Here is an 18,988-nt window from a genome sequence, read left to right as displayed (position 1 = left end):
GTGAATGTTCTAGTGTCTACAAACTATGGTATATATTTATGGCATTTTTATTTTTTTTATACTAGTATTGGCGGTGATCATTGACTTTTATCGGGACTGCGATATAGTGGCGGACAATTGCACACTGACACTTTGTGGGAACTAGTGACAGAAGCAGATGACGTGTGTATATATATATATATATATATATATATATATATATATATATATATTCTTGTGCAGAGCTGCCGCCCTGTAAAACTGCTATGGGGCGGTCAGCAAGTGGTTAAATTACAGGTTATCAATCTTTTCATTTTATAAGTTCTAAAATGTCAGTGTTCAATTTTTTCCTTCATTAACTGTCATGTTGAAAATGTTATGGGACTGTAACGTTACGGTCCACAGTATAATAAATCACGCATTTGACAGGAGCTGGGGTAGGACTTTGACCTGCAGGTCTGTCCCAGTAATGCAGATCCTGATATAGTGGCCCTAAAGAGACAGAGCTCAGCCCAGTTTGCCTATTGTATGTTTAATAATGTGCTGGTTTTCTTTGGTAACTGCTTTTTAACATATAGTATTTATACATGTTTAATATTTAATGCACAGTATGGTCATATTATGATCTCTTAGTGCTGACTTGCTCAATTTGCCTGACTAGTATCAAAGTTTGCAAACACTTAGGCTCTTTTATTTTTCTCTGTTTTAGAAGTAATTAAGTGATCTTCCATTTAATGTGAGGCATGAGAAAGATTATAATGTTTTGTGATGCATGGAAAGTTCTGATGTCTCATTTACTGAGAAGTTTTGGGTTAAAACGAAAGACTAATAACGCAGGACAGCAGTGCAGGGAACAGAGGAGTAAGGAATGCATTATGCCTATCAGATCAGCAGCACATATTGGATACATTCAGTTAAGCAAGACTTGCTACCAAGCAGGGACTTTTCTCATAACCTTTGATACCACCTACGCAAGCAGAACAACTGCGAGACGTTCTGCTGCCTGAAATAACCACACATCAGGCAGCTAGCCAGCTTTGTTTTAAAGGAAAATAAATTAAAATAAATAAAACTTTGTCTAGGGACTTTGGCCATTTAACCCATTATGCCCTGCAAGGCAGACCGAATCTCCAAGAGAGCTGTTATGACACCATCTGAAAGTAATCATGTTTTTAGGAAGTAAATATGCATATATAATTTAAAGTGATAGACTGTCATCTAACCAGTGTGTTTCTCTCTGTAGCTACAGTATGTGGACATGAGAATCTAACTCTCATGTCTTTGGCAAATAATATCAAGAGGGACAGGTCAGAATGTGGAGATTGGCACTAAAGCCTGGATAATAAATGCTTAAAACTTGTTTGTTTTGGATGTATATATTCTGTGACCATATAATTAAAGTGCTAGTAAAGGCAAGGTTTTTTTTTTTTGCATAACAGACTTGTCATTTGTACCTGCTCTATGCAGGGTTTTGCACAGAGCAGCCCTGGTCCCCCGCCAGCACTCCTGGCCCCTCCCTACTGCCAAGTGCCCCTTGCTATGTGGGCACGCAAGCAGGCTTGCCCCAGAGCCGTGACCCTGTGTCCATTCAGACACAGAACCGCGGCTCGGCCCACCCCCTCTCTTCTCTCATTGCTCATTGCTCACTGACTTTGACAGCAGTGGGAGCCAATGGCACTTCGCTGCTGTCTCAGTCAATCAAGAGAGTCCAGGGCAATCAAGTCTTACAAGCACTTTTAAGTCTGCTTCCTATTTGGATATGACAAAGTGCTTCTATCCTGCAGGAATCCCAATGGTATCACAAGGGGTGGGCAGGGTACTCTAGAGTAAGAAAAGGACTGGCTCTATTGGCTAGCCATTAGTTGCTACTAGCCAGTCTGGTGTAGAGTCTGGGTTCACCATACTTTTGGAGTACATTTTCTGACCATTCTAGTGCTGTTAGGAGCAGCAGTCTAAAAACTGTTCTGACTGTGGAACGTGTCTTCCTGTGTAGTACATTGCCTGATCCCTGGTGGCATTCCTGAGGATGTAAGCACTGCACTGGCCCTGTATAACTCAAGCTGCAGGAAGAGTCTTTTTTACTTTGAATGGGTACATATATTTATACTGGCATCCTATGAACTGCCCATTAAATGTTTTAAATCCAATTATCCTTTAATATATAAATTCTGACATTGAAAAACCCCTAGGATTTTGGCAGAAAAAGAAACGTTATGGTCCTCTTCCTAGAATAAGCCACCTATTTCATAGGCCATTGACTTTACAAACCAAAAAACCAATCAGGTTTACTAGGAACATAATCCCCACCTTTAGAATCTGGCGTTCTCTATAGCGGTTGGCCCATATGAAAGCATGTAACTATTTTTATATCTTTGTAACCTCTGAAAATAGTCTGTGGTCCCCACACCTATTTCATTGAATGAGGTGTTATTCTGAGCCACAGGAAATGCAACCTGAAAAGTGTTCAAAAATAATGAACCGAGTGACAGCATTTAATGAAAACCTGCCGTATAGCATTGAGGAATGTCTGCATTAAAAATACATTTCACACTAATTGCACCGCACATTTATGTTTTGTATATTTAGAAAATTCTGCCAGACTCTTATTTTTTTTTCCATAGGGCTTATAAACAGTAGTGAAGAACCCCCAGCTTGTGTTTCGCCCATGTTCTCTTCAGTGCCCAGTGTAACGAGTGTATTGGGATAAATATATATGAATTCTACCAGTGTTAGCTGTAATTCATGATGTCAGAATTATTGTATAGTATACTGCAGCTTGAGTCTAGCACTAATTTACAAAAACCCCTATAGAAAAAGGATTTTCTGTAAATAGAAAAAAAGACATTTCAACTTTAACTCTAAACACCTTATTTTCAGACGTGGATGATAAACTGGTTCGTTGGTCTATTCATGGGACTGCAAGCATACCCTCAAATAGGTGCAGAAGAAATGTGAAAGTTAAAATCTTCAAGCAAACCCCTTTGGGTATGCTCTCACCTAAACACATTGACCCTCACGACAGAGTAAAATAACACCTTCATTTAATCAATCAGATCTATATACCATTGGTTGGAAAATTCCGCAAACAAGGTCCTATTATGTTCCCTTGGACTCCGGCAATCATCAGCAACTCAGGAGGTGGGAAGGTGGATTAGTGCAGATCAAGTGCTGGAGTCCTTCCTGTGGTCAACCAACAAAAGAGATCCAGAGTCAAATAAACCAGCTGAAGACCATTCTTATACATCACCTAGATATGGATATTTGTTTTAAGAGGGTTGCTTGGTGGAAGTTTCAACTTTCTTTCACATTTCTTCTGCACTTGCTTGAAGTGTAGTTCACTGGATTTCACAGAATATAAATGCACTGTAACGTGGATTTATACAAGCGTTTTTTGTTTTGAAATTTAATTTTATTTAGTTGTGTACTAAACTTTAAATATATATTTGTATTTATTCTGTGGTAGCGCAGCACATTCACATTTTATTTCGGGATGATTTTCTGTTACTTGCAGTTTTTTTTTTTAACTGGTGCAAAGAATATTTTTTTACATAACCGCAAATAGAATACAGAATAAACATCAAAACCGAGCCCAGGCACAGTTTACCGATTTGGTCCAGTGTGAGATTCCCCTGAAACTTGCCCAGGACTATTTGGAAGAGGTGGTCCCAGGCACAGTTCATTTGTGGTCCGGTATGGTTGACCTCAGTGTTAGTGCAAACTGTGCCACAGCACAGAGCTATCCATATAACACTGCGCACAAAAGAAGGGATCACTGTAGTCTGGTTAGAGGTGGCAATAGTTTAAGTGTGCTCGGGAAAACTGGCATATACAACCCCTGGCAAAAAGTATGGATCATTTGTATCACTCTTGGAAAATGTTCATTTAATTGTGTAAAATAAACAAACTAATCAGACATGCCTTAAAACTATTTTAATTTAACATTCCAACCTTCTGGCTTTAGGAAACACTTAGAAAAAAATAATTAAATAAAGAAAACTATAGTCAGTTGCAACTGTTTTTGCAGATAAAGTAGAAATACCAAATCACTAAATTCTGAGCAAAATATTATGGAATCACCACGTACTTTGCGGTTCTAAAACAAACATCTGCATCAGATTACATTCTGAAAAATTATGTCATCATCACTAAACATCTTTTCAATTGATGGAATAAGAAAAGTGTCCAAAATCTCAATATAAACTTTTGCATTTATTGAAGATTTAATGACTATTATCTCCCCCATACCCTTTACCTAACATACAACCCCATATCATCAGTCATATCATCCTTAGAATTTAGTGATTACATATTTTTTCCTCTGCTTGATCTGCAAAAACAGTTGCAACTGACTACAGTTTTCTTTCTTTTTTTTCTTTTAACTGTTTCTTAAATCCAGAAGGTTGAAATGTTAAATGAAAATAGTTTCGAAGCATTACTGTGATTGGTTTTTTCTACACAATTGAAGGAACATTTTCCAAGAGTGGTTATTCCATAATTTTTGGCAGGGGTTGTAGCCCCATGTGATTGAAGACCCATGGGGGTGTGGCGAGAGGAAACAATTAAACTCAAAATTCAGTTTAACCGTGCACCATAAAATGGAATAACTTTATTAAAACCGCACCATACTGGAGTCTGGGATTTAGGATCAAGTCGTCAATCTAAGAAGCCAAAGCTCATACAGGACATAATTGATCAACAGCTAAGGCAAAACCATTTAGACCCAAGCCCCAGTACCAAAAGATGATTACTGTCCACTCACATGAGTGGCATTCTCCAAAATGAGGGTGGAATATTTGTCAGGCCTTCAGGCTTGAAGAAAATTGTTGAGAAGAGCTGTGTAGAAAAAGACAGGAGTGCCAGATTATTGGTAATCTTCCAGCCAAAATGATAGCAACAAATCCTTGGTGAGTAGGATGTCTAGTTTCTTCCTGGCTACAAGCCCAGCGACCAAACCTGCCCATAGGCATCTTGATGGAGTGACCTGAAATAGAAAGTACAGAACCAGCAAAACTGTTCCTACAAAAAATGACAGGCACATTATATTAATCATAGAATGAAGTTGATATCAAAAGGGCAAAATCCTGCAGTCCCATGGGGCCAAGAACCATACATGAATAACTTCCAGAATTTTAAGTAGTGTCTTAAAGCTAAACTGCAGGCAGATATAAAAGACACAAATTAATGTAGTTCTGTATTTATTCATAAATTATTACATGCATATTTTTTCAACTAGTTACTTAAATGTAAGTTTTTATCAGGTTCTTGCAATCCCCCTCCACAGCTGTACTCAGTCTGGAAAAGAGGGGCAGCACTTGGAGCCAAAAAAGTGTGATGCATGCAAACGTTTCTGACAATGACAACAATGATAGGAGAGAGCACAGGAATGACCTCATATCTCCTCCTGTTAGTTTACATCCAGTCAGCAGGACGGGGTTGGGGAGATGACACCATTCCTAAACTGTAGCTGAGAAAGTGTTGTTGTTCACTTGACTTTTCCAGATAAGACAACTTCACTATATAAATGTAGTGGTTTGCCTGGAGTTCAGCTTTTCTACAAACCTCTCTTACTCTTTTATATACAGTGCATTTAGGTGGCAGGGGGAATACAGAGCATTTACACATACCAATGTACAACTATGCAAGACCTAACCCTCTGCTGCAAGTTGTACTGGGAGATTCATTGTGATGGGCAGCTTGATTTCCTAAAAGAGAGTTGCTAAAGGTCTGTGGTTTGCAATCTGTGGCCATATTCTGGAGAATTGCCCGTACTTATTTTCCCATGAAAACATTGTGCCAAAAATATCCAGTGGTGAAATCTCTACGTCAGGGACACACAGACAATGAAAGACTTTATTAGTAGGAAGGAATGCTACCTTTGCTGTCAATGTTCCTATTGGAGCTCACGCCTCCCTCCTGTCACAGAGATAGAATTGCTGCCAGTACAGGAAGTAAAGGGAAGTCTCCTCAACAGGACACAGACAAATAAAAAAAGTACTCTAGGTAGAAATAGTATAGCACTTTTGTAAATTTGTAAAAGTGTTCTCTTACTTTGTACTAGTCTGTGCTCCTTTTTTCTTTACTACAGCAGCCATTAAGTCATTTTTATTGTATCCTCTGCTCTGGGCCCACTCTCCCTGATTTGCTGTTTCTAGGACCAGTAGCCCTGTCCTCTCCTTCCATGAAGCTACTGTAAATGCCCTTCTGAAATTTAGTTATGTGAGCAGGAATGTAGTTATGTTGCTGTTCGCTGCAGTGGCAAGTCCCAGTCTTATCTGCCTCTTCCTTCCAAAGTTAATTGACTGCTCGGAGACTCCCGTCTGTCTTTCCCATTCATGCTTGGCCAACTCCACAATCCCATTCACTGGCATTGACAATTTTCAAGTGCATCGTGGGACTGGTACTTCAATTAGATGCTCTGAATGGCAACTAGATGTGACATCAGCACTTGAATCATTCCTCCTGCCAGTGGCCGCTCTCCCTTTCCTGGCCACCCAGGCCACATCTCTGGATAAGGGTCTGGTTAAAATTTTAGGAGGGCAATTACGCAATTTTTTTGCCATGTACTGTCCCTTTAAAGAAAAGGCATGGCGCCTCCTTCAAATACATACTAGACCCTTTTCCATGGGTCTGCAACCTCTGTGACCAGAAAAAGGAGGCAGCCCAGATACCTTCAACATTGGTAGGGTATCTTTCAGGTGGGGGGGCAGCACAGCCCCCCTCCTTGCAAGGTTTTTTAAGTGGGAAATGGCATTTCGTTCCTCTAAATATCAAGTCAACCCCTTATCCAGGCATGCATCCTGAGTGGCCAAGAAGATTGGACTCCCCACACCTAGCCCCTGGTGGCTGTGGGGGGGGGGGGGGGGTATCGGAATCTGGAAGCCCCCTTTGTAATGTCCCCCCAGATAACTTCCCCTTAGGGAAATTAATAAACAGTACATTAATACCCCTTACTATTCATTCCTCCAAAAAAGTTCAAAGTAAAAAAGAAGCATCCAAAGTGACTAAATCCTTTGTTTATTTTTAACCACATACGGACAGCCTCACGCAGTTTTACGTCGGCTGTTTAAAGGAAGATATCATCATGGTAGCAGCCAGCTGCCATAACCCCAGTATCCTCTTCTTCAGCGGGCAGTCTGCTACAAGATAAAAGTAGTCTCTGCCACAAGATCACTTTTATGTGTGGCAGGAGAGGGAGGCCCCCCTCCCATCGCGATCCGGTGCCCTCCGCCGCTTACTGGAGCCGCCGGCAGCAGCGGAGGAGATCACGTGTTGTCCCCTGTCAGGTATGGTGGGCGGAAGCGACATCAAAACGCGACTTCCGCCCACAGCTCTTAAAGGGACATTTTTTTAATTATTTTTTTTAAATGACAATTTATTTTTTATTGCATTTTACTGTAAATATGAGATCTGAGGTCTTTTTGACCCCAGATCTCATATTTGGGAGGCCCTGTCATGCTTTTTTTCTATTACAAGGGATGTTTACATTCCTTGTAATAGGAATAAAAGTTAATATATATATATTTTTTTTAAACAGTGTAAAAATAAACGGTAAAATAAAACTGTGAGCTTGCGTGCAGGAGTGAATGCATATGTGATTAACGCCCGCATATGAAAACGATGTTCAAACCACACATGTGAGGTATCGCCGTGAGAGCAATAATTCTAACCCTAGACCTCCTCTGTAACTCGAAACATGTAACCTGTAGAATTTTTTAAACATTGACCATGAAGATTTTTAAGGGTAAAAGTTTGTCGCCATCCCACAAGCGACTTTACTCGGCATAACCTTATCTTTCACAATATAAAAAGAAATTGGGCTAACTTTACTGTTGTCTTATTTTTTTATTCAAAAAAGGGTATTTTTTTCCCCAAAAAAGTGCGCTTGTAAGACTGCTGCGTAAATACGATGTGACAAAGTATTGCAATGACCGCCATTTTATTCTCTAGGGTGTTAGGAAAAAATATATAATGTTAGAACCCCCAAAGTAATTTTCTAGCAAAAATAAACTGTTTTTAACTTGTAAACAACAAATCTCAGAAAGTAATGTCCCCGATTAGCATTCCATTCACAAAATGACAGATCCCTAGTTGGCTGCTGTAGGTAAACAAACTGTCCAGGGATTCTAAGTGACATCATAGCACAAATAATAGTTCAACTGCTGCAAAATGTCATATCCCCAGCTGATGTTTGTTCACAAAGTCCAAGGGTTCGGAACAGTTCACCAAACTGTGAACAAGCTCATGCTCCACCCAAAGCTGAAGCTCATTCCTTATCTTAGAAGAGTTCAATGTAAGCGTTATACAAAACATGCCTGTGACACAGTGACATCTACAGACACTTTGCCCTTAGCTGTAATTTTTTTTGTTGCTTGTTAGGAAATTAGGAAAATAATCTAACAGAAATATTAATGTGTTGTCCTTATAACATGTAAAGTGTTTTAGATATTACTGTTCAGTGCAAAGAAAAATGAAACTATGCACAAACCCACACAATTTCAGTCTTCTAATGAAGATCAGTGAACGGTGAATTCTGCTTTACATTGATGGACACCACATTACCCTTATGTCGAATAAGGCTTAAAATTTCAAAAAAGCGTACATGTCATGTTTGGTTTTTCAGATTTATGTTCCTAACCTTCCTACTCCAAAAATCATCTATTGTATTGCAGAAAGTTTTTTGGAAGGCGCCCAGGCGGCTTCTGTTTAAAAACAAAAACCCACCAAAATTTTAATGCAGGCAAACCATAGTTGTAACAGTAGCCAAATTGTGCTGGCTTCACTGAATTTTTTTTTTTTTTTTTTTACTTTTTATTCAGTTCCACATGTTTTTCATAATCCTTCCAAATGATTGATTGCAGTTTGTGTGTGGGAAATAGGAAATGTATCCACTATTAAGAGGGTAGAAAGAATTGCATCCAAAGCAGACCGCTCCCTGTTTCATAGCTTCTTACTAATACATTTAATGGTTTCTAATCAGTGTTTCAAGAACATATGTACAAGGGTTTGAGCTTTGCTGACGCATTGGTTTTATGTTTTCAAGTCGGAAAAAGTGGGATTTCATCTCTTTAAAGAAGCTGAAATGTCAATATACTGAAGGCTTATATAATTTAAAGTATATCTAAAGCCAATTTTATTTTGTTTGTTTAGAGTAGGGAAGGGTTAGTACTGCTGACTCGCATTATAACACGCATTACTGTAATGTGTTGTAAACATGTACTACATCCCAACACGTAGTCATCTGTGCTGCAATACACCTACATTAAAGTGTGTTGCATAATTCACAGATATATATATGCGCTGCTATGCACATCCAAAAAATAATAATTTTTTTCATTGCATTGACAGCCCATCTATTTTGATTGAGGCTGACGAAAGAGGCATAGCTTGGCCTCTGAAATGTGTTCTATTGACTGCTCCTTTCTCGAGTCTTCCATGGCGGTTCTCTGGCTGTTTGCCTGGATCCCTGGTTTCCACAGCGCTTCTGTGGTCTCTGTCAGGAGTGGACTCTGCACTGGAGATTGTGATATGCCTGTTTTAGGTGACTTTTGTGAGTGCAGTTTTATTATATTTTTACATACACTGTTGAATAAATCCTGCTACACCCTTGGCAGCTTGGCACCTCTTTCTTCCCCTTCTCCTGTTGCAGCTTTCGGGTTCCCAGCTTAGCCAAAGAGGCAGCCTAACTCCAGCCAGCTTTTGTCAGCAAGAGACTATGCACTAATGGATCATAGCCCAGACCTCTGGGCTTATATAAAGTATGTCTATTTACAGTAATGGCCAAAAATATTAGTACCCTTCATTTCTCTCAGATAATGCACCACTGCCCAGAAAATTGTTGTAATTACAAATGTTTAGGCATTCTCATGTATTGCTTTTATTTGTATTGGTATGACACAAAGTGGAGAAACAAAGGGCCAGATCTGAAACGTTCCATGCAAAACTCAAAAAATAGACTGGACAAAATTATTGGCACCCTCAATTTAATATTTGGTAGCACACTCCTTGTAAAAAAATAACTGAAATGACAGTTTTTTGGCCCACTCTTCTTACCTCAAAATGCTCCAGGTCTCTCATATTGGAATAGTTCCTTTTACCAACTGCTATTTTGAGATCTCTCCACAAGTGCTCTATGGGATTTAGATCTGGACTCATTGCTGGCCAGTTCAGTACTCTCCAGTGCTTTGCTTTTCTGGGTGCTTTTTGACATGTGCTTATGATCATTGTCCTGCAAGACCCCTGACGAAGACCCTGCTTTCTGACACTGGGTCCTACATTGCACCCCACAATTATTTGGTAGTCTTCAGATTTCATAATACCATGTACACGGTCAAGACATCCAGTGCCTGAAACTGCAAAGCAACCCCAAAACATCAGTGAACCTCTCCACCATGTTTGACTGTAGGGGCTGTATTCTTTTCTTCTTTTTTTGAAAATGGAATGATGGGATTTAAGAAAAAGCTGTAATTTTGTTTCATCTGTCCACAACACATTCTCCCAAAAGGATTTGGTCTTCCTCAGGTAAGTTTTGGCAAACTCCAACCTGGCTTTTTTATGTTTGTGTCAGCAGTGGGGTCCTCCTGGGTCTCCTACCATAGCATCCCTTTTCATTCAGATGGCGACGTATAGTGCGAGCTGACACAGTTGTACCTTGTGCCTGTAGGTCATCTTGAAATTTAGTTTTTTTTATCCACTATTCGAACAATCCTTTGTTGCAACCTTTGATCAATTTTTCTCTTCCTTCCATGTCCAGAGGGATTAGCTACAGTGCCATGTGCGGCAAACTTCTTGACAATATTGCACACAGTGGACACAGGAACATTAAGGTCTCTTTAGATGGACTTGACCATAACCTTGAGATTGTCCATGCTTTTCCACAATTTTTGTTCTAAAATCCTCAGACAATTCTTTGCTGTTCTTTCTATTCTCCATGCTCAGTGTGGCACACAGAGATGCACAACATTTTAACTGGTTGCTGGTGTGATTTCTATATTGTCAACACCTGTTAATTGATACAGGTGAGTTTAATTACAAATTGCAGGTGCATCACAAACTTGGAATGCAATTATTTCTTTCAATTTTGAGAGGTTGCCAATAATTTTGTCCAGTCCGTTTTTGCATGGATTGTGTCAGATTTAACTTTTTGTTTCTTCATTTTTTGTGTTATACCAATCACACAAAATAAACATGAAAATGCCTAAACATTTGTAATCGCAACAATTTTTTGGGCAAAGTTGTGCATTATCTCACGGAAATGCAGGGGTGCCAATATTTTTGGCCACGACTGTATACATGCATTTATCTCTGTCATTTTATATTATTATACAAGATTTATATAGCGCCAACAGTTTGCACATCGCTTTACAATATAAAGGGAGAAAATACACCAACAGTACAATTCAGAACAAGAGGGTTAGAAGGACCCTGCTCCTGTAAGCTTACAAGCTAAGAGGGAGGGGCTGGTGAAACAAAAGGTAGTGACTGAGGGATTAACTGATGAGGGGAAATAGAAGAGTTGATTGTTAGCTGGAGGCAGGATAGACCTCCCTGAAGAGATACGTTTTCAGAAGATCACCTAAAAGTGTACAGAGTAGGATTGGGGTAGTAAGTCACAGAGGTTGGGAGAGGCTCTGTAGAAGTCCTGGAGAAGAGCATGGGAGGAGGAGACAAGGGAGCTAGAGAGCAGAAGGTCTTGGGAGGAGAGGAGAGGCCGAAATGGGCGATATGTGGAGATAAGATTGGTGATGTAGATCGGGGCAGAATTGTAAATGGCTTTTTATGTAATTGTCAGTGTTTTGAATTTTATGCGCTGGGCAATGGAAAGCCAGTGGAGGGATTGGCAGAGAGGAGTGGCGGACACTGATCGGTTGATAAGGTGAATGAGTTATGCAACAGCATTCATGATAGACTGAAGGGGGGATAGCTTGCGAAAAGGTAGGCCAATGAAGAGGGAGAAAATAATCAAGGCGAGCGATAACAAGGAAGTCAATAAGTTGCTTAGTGGTGTCAACAGTTAGGGGCATATTTTGGCAAGGTGAAGTCTGCACGATTTGCACAGTGATTGGATTTGAGGCTAGAAGGACAAGTCATAGTCTAGGATTACACCTAGTAGCCTGACATGAGGGGAGGAACTGATGATTATATAATTGATCTTGATGGAGAAGTTGGGGGGGGGGGGGCGCATGGGCTGGAGGAAAAATTATGAGCTCAGTTTTAGAAAGTTTGAAGAATAGGTGTGACGTCCATGCTAATATGTCAGTTAGTAATGCGAGAGGAGACTGAAGGAGTGAAGTGAGGAGTAAAGAGCTAGATTTGTGTGTCGTCAGCATAGAGGTGGTATATCATTGCTTATCAGTGTTATTTGAGGTGTACCTACTCTCTGATGTCAATATAGTCCCTCACATGCCATTTAATTGGATTGCTAAAAATCCTTCCTTGATTATTGTGTTGGTAGCTTTTCTCTATTTTGAATGGTCTGCATAACGCAGTGTGCATGTTGCAGCTCACTGTGATATAATGTGAATAGGCTGTTACTGCCTTTTATGTCCCCGCTGAGCAGACTCATGCAATCTGTCCTCGTGACCACTGTCTCCAGGACTGGAAGTGAGAGAAAATCCCAACTTTTGATTTTTCACCAGGATAACAATAGAGCAAAAATCTTCAAGTGGGAACAATTATTCCAGTGACATCGAACAATTATTTTTTCCTATTTTAGTGATCCCTAAACTCCCTGATACAGCAGAGAGTGAGAAGAAATTTCTCCAGATGGCAAAAATAACCTGACAAGGATTTTAATCCTTAAAGTCTGTCCAAAAAAAAGTTTTGTCTTGAGATGTATTTTAACTTTCTATAATCCACTGCACCACAAAATTGATGAGAGTGCCAGCAATATGGAACAATCCGCTGTACTACACTACAGTATCAAATTTATTGTATTTCAGCCCATGTAGGTTGTGGGTGAATTGTTAAAGTGGCCCTGTATCTTTTGAAAAATTGGTGAAGATTTACTTGTAAAAAGAAGACTGTCAATACTTCCTTATCTTGCAGCTGTGCTGCCAGACATCATTCTCACACTGCAAAATCCACTGGGAAACCATCACTTCCTGTAGTGTCCATCTCTTGCGTCCGCTTCAGCATATACAGTACTGTGTACATTTTTTCCAGTGGGATTCACTCAGTGGGTGGCCCTGCCAGCCCCATCCTATTTGAACAATTGGCTTTTGGTGAAGGAGTTTGCTGGAAAATTGTCAGCGAAACAGTGGCTACAGCCATGGCCAAAAGTTTTGAGAATGACACAAATATTAATTTTCACAAAGTTTGCTGCCTCAGTTTTTATGATGGCAATTGGCATATATGCCAGAATGTTATGCAGAGTGATCAGATGAATTGCAATTAATTGCAAAGTCCCTCTTTGCCAACAAAATTAACGTAATCCCATAAAAAACATTTTCACTGCATTTGTGAAAAAGGCTTCAGGGCACCCAAGAAAATCCAGCAAGTGCCAGGATTGCTTCCTACAGTTGATTCAGCTGCGGGATCGGGGCACCACCAATGCAGAGCTTGCTCAGGAATGGCAGCAGGCAGATCTGAGTACATCTGCAGGCCCAGTGAGGAGAAAACATTTGGAGGGTGGCCTGATGTCAAGAAGGGCAGCAAATAAGCCACTTCTCTCCAGGAAAAAATTACAGACGGACTGACTGGACTGTTGAGGACTGGAGTTAAAGTAATTTTCTCTAAAGAATCCCCTTTACAATTGTTTGGGGCATCCAGAAAAAACCTTGCCTGGCAAAGAAAAGGTGAGCACTACCATCAGCCCTTTGTCATGCCAACTGTAAAGCATCTTGAGACCATTCATGTGTGGGGTTGTTTCTCAGCCAAGGGAATGGGCTCATGCACAATTTTGCCTAAGAACACAGCCATGAAAGAAAAAAGGTACAAAAACTTCCTCCAAAAGCAATGTTGCCCACCCAGCCATCCAAAAACAGTTTGGTGAGGAACAATGCATTTTCCAGCATGATGGAGCACCTTACCATAAGGCAAAAGTGATAACGAAGTGTCTCGGGGAACAAAACATTGAAATTTTGGGTCCATGGCCAGGAAACACCCCAGACCTTAATCCCATTGAAAACTTGTAGCCAATCCTCAAGAGGCGGGTGAACAAAAAAATCCACAAATTCTGACATACTCTAAGCATTGTTTATGCAAGAATGGGCTGCCATCAGTCAGAATGTGGCCCAGAAGTGGATTCACAGCATGCCAAGGCCAATTGCAGAGGTCTTAAAAAAGAAGAAAATTTGTGAAAATTAAATATTTGTCATTCTCAAAACTTTTGACCACGGCTGTACATCCAGTCAGGTGCAGCCATCGTTCAAGTATATTGACAGCCGGTGGGGCCAGCTGTTAAAATACAATAGCCACACCAGCAGGATTGTTTTCTTCTTTAGCCTCCAATGTATGGCCAGCTTTACTTGTTGCTCCTTGCTACTGTTCACACTCTATATGATGACCTGCCCTTTTCCTCCCAAGCAAAACACGCAAGCAATAGTTTTCTATGTGCCCCAGTTATACTACAATGCTTTTGTGGTTTACAGTGCAGAAAAATGTTGCATTTCTCCACAGTGCACTGGATGGCACCATGCTGATCTGCAGAGATATGAAGGGTCTATGTGACACTTCAAATAAAATAAAATAACAGACACTAGACTAATGTAGACCCCTAGTGGTCTTAAAGCAGCCGACATAAAGCTATGACGGCACGCCCAGGGGAGCCAACCTGACGCAGTATAACTGGTCCTCTAGTGGGTAATATACATGTAATATCCCACCCCCGTTGTGTTTAGCTGGTTAGTGGGCATAGAGGGGGAGGGAGGGAGTGCCGTTTACCACTGTGTATACATCTACATGTGTGACTCTATAGTCTGCTATATGGGCTGCTGAGATTTCAGAATACAGAAAACAAAACAGATAGTGCCTGAGTGAGTATGAACAGCATGTAATACAGAATTTATGATGTGGGTCTATTGACACTTTAAGGCCAAGCACTTTTTCTATTGGGTGAACTGGATGGACTTGTGTTTTTCTTCAAGATAACTAATATTGTAACTTACTGGTACAGGGTGACAACGGTCTATCCTTGCCTTCCACCTATGCGGCTGCGCATGAGTTTTAGAAGGACATAAGTGGCTATTACAACATACATTGCACAGACATGGTACACTGTTATCAACATCAGGAAACCCACCCCGAGAAATGCCTTGCAGCCATTTCTAGAGCTATATGCTTGCAAAGAGCCCGCAGGAGATCAGCAGCATTGAAATGCAACATAGAATTAGAAAAAGGTAAAAACAAGTACTTTATTGTACAATTCATACACAGTGCTTCAGCAAACTAAATGTCATTCAGTTAGGGTTACAAATGGAACCAGTTTGCTGAAACACTGTGTATTAAATGGAGTCTATGGTTTTTGTTTTTTGTTTAAAAAAAAAAAAAAATGACTTGAGAGATGAACGTGATTATAAATTGAAACGTCAGGTAATTATTCTGGCAGTATTTAAAAATACAATGAATACAGTTGAATAAAGCCAGAACTGGATGAAAGGGTTTTTATTTGCCTTTATTATTATTTTAACTTTGAACTGGCTGAGACTCATAGGAAATGTAGCCCAGTGACAGCTTGAGTGTTGAATGTTGACAATATTTTTTTTTTAAATCTTCTTTCAGTAATTAATGAAAACCAGCGGCGGCAACTGGAAACTGTGAGCTACTCCTCCCGTTATGCCCTGGGACTCTTTTATGAAGCTGGCACACAGATTGACGTCCCCTGGGCAGCCAAGTACATCACCGATAATCCCTGCATACGCTTCATCTCCATTGATAATAAGAAACGCAATGTAGGTCAGTGCTTCCATTATTCCTCTTAAATACAGGGACAATGGAGGGTGTGGATCATGAGATGTGCTGCGTAATTGAGGGCTGCAGCTCTAAAGAGAATATGTATTTAGTTACAGGCCTGCGGGAATAAATACAATGTCACAATAGGCCAGCAACAATAAGGAATCTATAATACCTCCTCATAATATTCCTTAACAGCTTCCTGGGCAGGGTATGTTGAATATTGGTTTATGAAGCCTCAGGTGTACTGTTCCTGTAATGTTTGACCTAAATGAAAGACAGAATGCCATGGTTATTTTACTAGCTGGTTTTTAAATAATGTAGAAAAGGACAAATAACAATGTGGTCTCAGTAATCAATCAAATGTTAGATGTACATTTCTTTGTATTTGCATTCCAAATGACAGCTGGAATCTGACTGGCGTTCTGTTCAGTTTGCCTGTGGCTCATAGTATGCAGACAGTTGCATGTCTGGGCAAAATGAAAGAAACAAAAACTTTCCAGTACATGTCTGCAATGCCTGCACATTTCCTCATGCGTTGTTCCTTTATTAACACTACAGGCACTGCAAAAGACCTGATGATCGTGCTGGAAATTGAGTGTGCTCATAGCTAGCAATAAGTGAATCTACCTATGTTTGAGTCCCATGAGGTTTGGTGAATACTTTGACAAATTCAGAGAACTTGAGCTTTGCTATGAATTGCAAGGGAGGGGGGCTTGTTTGTGAATACTAGCCATGACTAGTGGCCTTTTTTGGCTAGCAGCCAAGCTGTTGCCAAAAACAGACATGGGAATCTGGGCACTACCATGGAAGACACAAACCAATGGCAAAAATACAAGGAGAGGATCTTTTATATCTGGGAAATAGAAAAAGGAAAAGCACTCACAATGCAAAATCCGTATACATCAAGGGGAACATAGGGGAAGGATACCAAATTGGTACCCACATGTCAGACTTTTAAGGCATGGAAACAATGATAAGTTAGCAAAAAGATAGTGTTTATTGAAAAAAATACATAGTATCGTAACAGTGTTCAAACAATAAAAAAATCGTATAGAATGATACAATTTGTACATTGAGCCCTAAGCGTTTCACAGTAAGGCTTCCTCAGGACACGGAAAAAGGTTCAAAGACATAACAAGAAAGAGCAGGATAAATCTCACCATCATAGGATGGGCTACGCCTCAAGTACAAATACCACGACCGGAAAAACAAATCCAAATATGTGGAAATTGTCTACCAAGCTGTAGTAGGGTAAACGGCACGCAACAAGTTCAGTAAATATAATTACAAAGTTGCTTATAACAGAGGCCGGTAAAGTCTCATCAAAATATAGCATCAGAGGAAAAGTCCTAAAACAACACACGTTCCCATCCATACACCGTTTATGAAGCTTCACAAACGCTGGTAGCATATAATGTATCCCAACCCGCATAGTCAGCAGCTGAAGATAAATATATGTGTTATGAGAGAAACCGGTGTGCCCCTGGGAGACAACCCGAAGATGGCCTGTTTGCAGTCTCCGCACTACTAATTCATCCCAAAGGTGTTCTATCAGGTTGAGGTCAGGACTCTCTGCAGCCCAGTCAAGTTCCTCCACCCAAAACTCGCTCATCCATGTCTTTATGGACCTTGCTTTGTGCACTGGTGCGCAGTCATGTTGGAACGGGAAGGGGGCATCCCCAAACTGTTCCCACAAAGTTGGGAGCATGAAATTGTCCAAAATGTCTTAGTATGCTGACGCCTTAAGAGTTCCCTTCACTAGAACTAAGGGGCCAAGCCCAACCCCTAAAAAACAACCCCACAACATAATCCCTCCACCAAATGATTTGGACCAGTGCACACAGCCAGGTCCATAAAGGCATGGATGAGTGAGTTTGGGGTGGAGGAACTTGACTGACCTGCTCAACCCGATAGAACACCTTTTGAGATGAATTACAGCGGAGACTGCGAGCCAGGCCTTCTCATCCACATAAATGCCTGACCTCAGAAGAATGGTCAAACATTCCCATAGACACACTCCTAAACCTTGCGGAAAGCCTTCCAGGAGCGTTGAAGCTGTTGTAGCTGCAAAGTGTGGGCCAACTCAATATTGAACCCTGCGGACTAAGACTGGGATGCCATTAAAGTTTGTGTGCGTATAAAGGCAGGTGTCCCAATAAATAGTAATATAGTGTATATTTTATATACACCAATCAGCCATAGCTATATGACCACCCAGCTAATATTGAGTAGGTCCCCCTTGTCCTGCCAAAACAGCCCTGACCCGTAGAGGCATGGACTCCACTGACCTCTGAATGCATGCTTTGGTGTCTGGCACTAAACTTCTAGTAGCAGATCACTGCCTTCATCGGCTTGCCTTTTTCCCCATCCTGCATCTTGTAGCCATCTGTTCTAGTCCAGTTCTAATGCTCACCTGCCTACTGTAGCCACTTTTGGGGATGCACTTCAGTCAGCATGGGCTCCCTGACTGGTCTGCATCTATGCAGTCCCATACACAACAAATTGCAATGCACGGGTGGGCAGGGTCTGCATGTGGGGTAACCCCTCGCCCGAATGTATGCTCGGCTCTGATGTCCTTTCATATGACCTCCCTCTGCTTCTAGTCCCAAGTCTGAGTACAGTGGGAGAGGCTGGGATTTCTCTCTGATGAATGCAAGCCAGCAAAAGAAGGTCACGTGCCTGCACAGCAAGGCTCTGCAAAGAAGGTATTTAGCATTATAATTTTAGGAAGACACACACACACACACACACACACACACACTGTACTGAATAGGGACCTAAGGCTGGATTCACACTTATGCATTTTTAGTGCTTTTTGCATTTTGCAGATTTGCACTACAAAACTGTAGTGCAAATCTGCAAAATGCAAAAAGCACTAAAAATGCATAGGTGTGAATCCAGCCTAAAACAGGATCAAAGTAATTAATACATGTTTCTTTACTTTACAAGCACTGGAGCAGCTGAAGGGAATAGAATTACACAGGCATGAGGGGAGGGGAGGGGTGGGGAGGAGATTGTCTCTCACACATACTTTAGGACTGACAAAGCGAAGTGGAGTTTTTCCTATTGGATCAGACTACATGGGCCAGCCTTATCTGCCCATGTGCATTAGTAAGCT

The 18,988-nt window shown here is 40.8% G+C and overlaps 1 protein-coding gene across 2 annotated transcripts in view; it reads left to right on the top strand.

The window, feature by feature from the left end:
- The window catches only part of RNLS (renalase, FAD dependent amine oxidase), a 239,694-nt gene that overhangs the window by 162,617 nt on the left and 58,089 nt on the right, over positions 1-18,988 (top strand). For both annotated transcript variants that reach the window (XM_077454169.1, XM_077454167.1), the window contains exon 5: positions 15,697-15,870. In XM_077454169.1, coding sequence (XP_077310295.1) covers positions 15,697-15,870 — 174 coding nt within the window. The remainder of the gene's footprint in view (positions 1-15,696; positions 15,871-18,988) is intronic.

This window comes from Lithobates pipiens, unplaced genomic scaffold, assembly GCF_037356315.1.
Source record: "Lithobates pipiens isolate NorthernLeopardFrog02 unplaced genomic scaffold, aLitPip1_a1.2 Scaffold_25, whole genome shotgun sequence".
NCBI classification, from domain to species: Eukaryota; Metazoa; Chordata; class Amphibia; order Anura; family Ranidae; genus Lithobates; species Lithobates pipiens.
The sequence above is the reverse complement of the archived record's forward strand: the minus strand, read 5'-3'. Positions and strand labels throughout refer to the sequence as shown.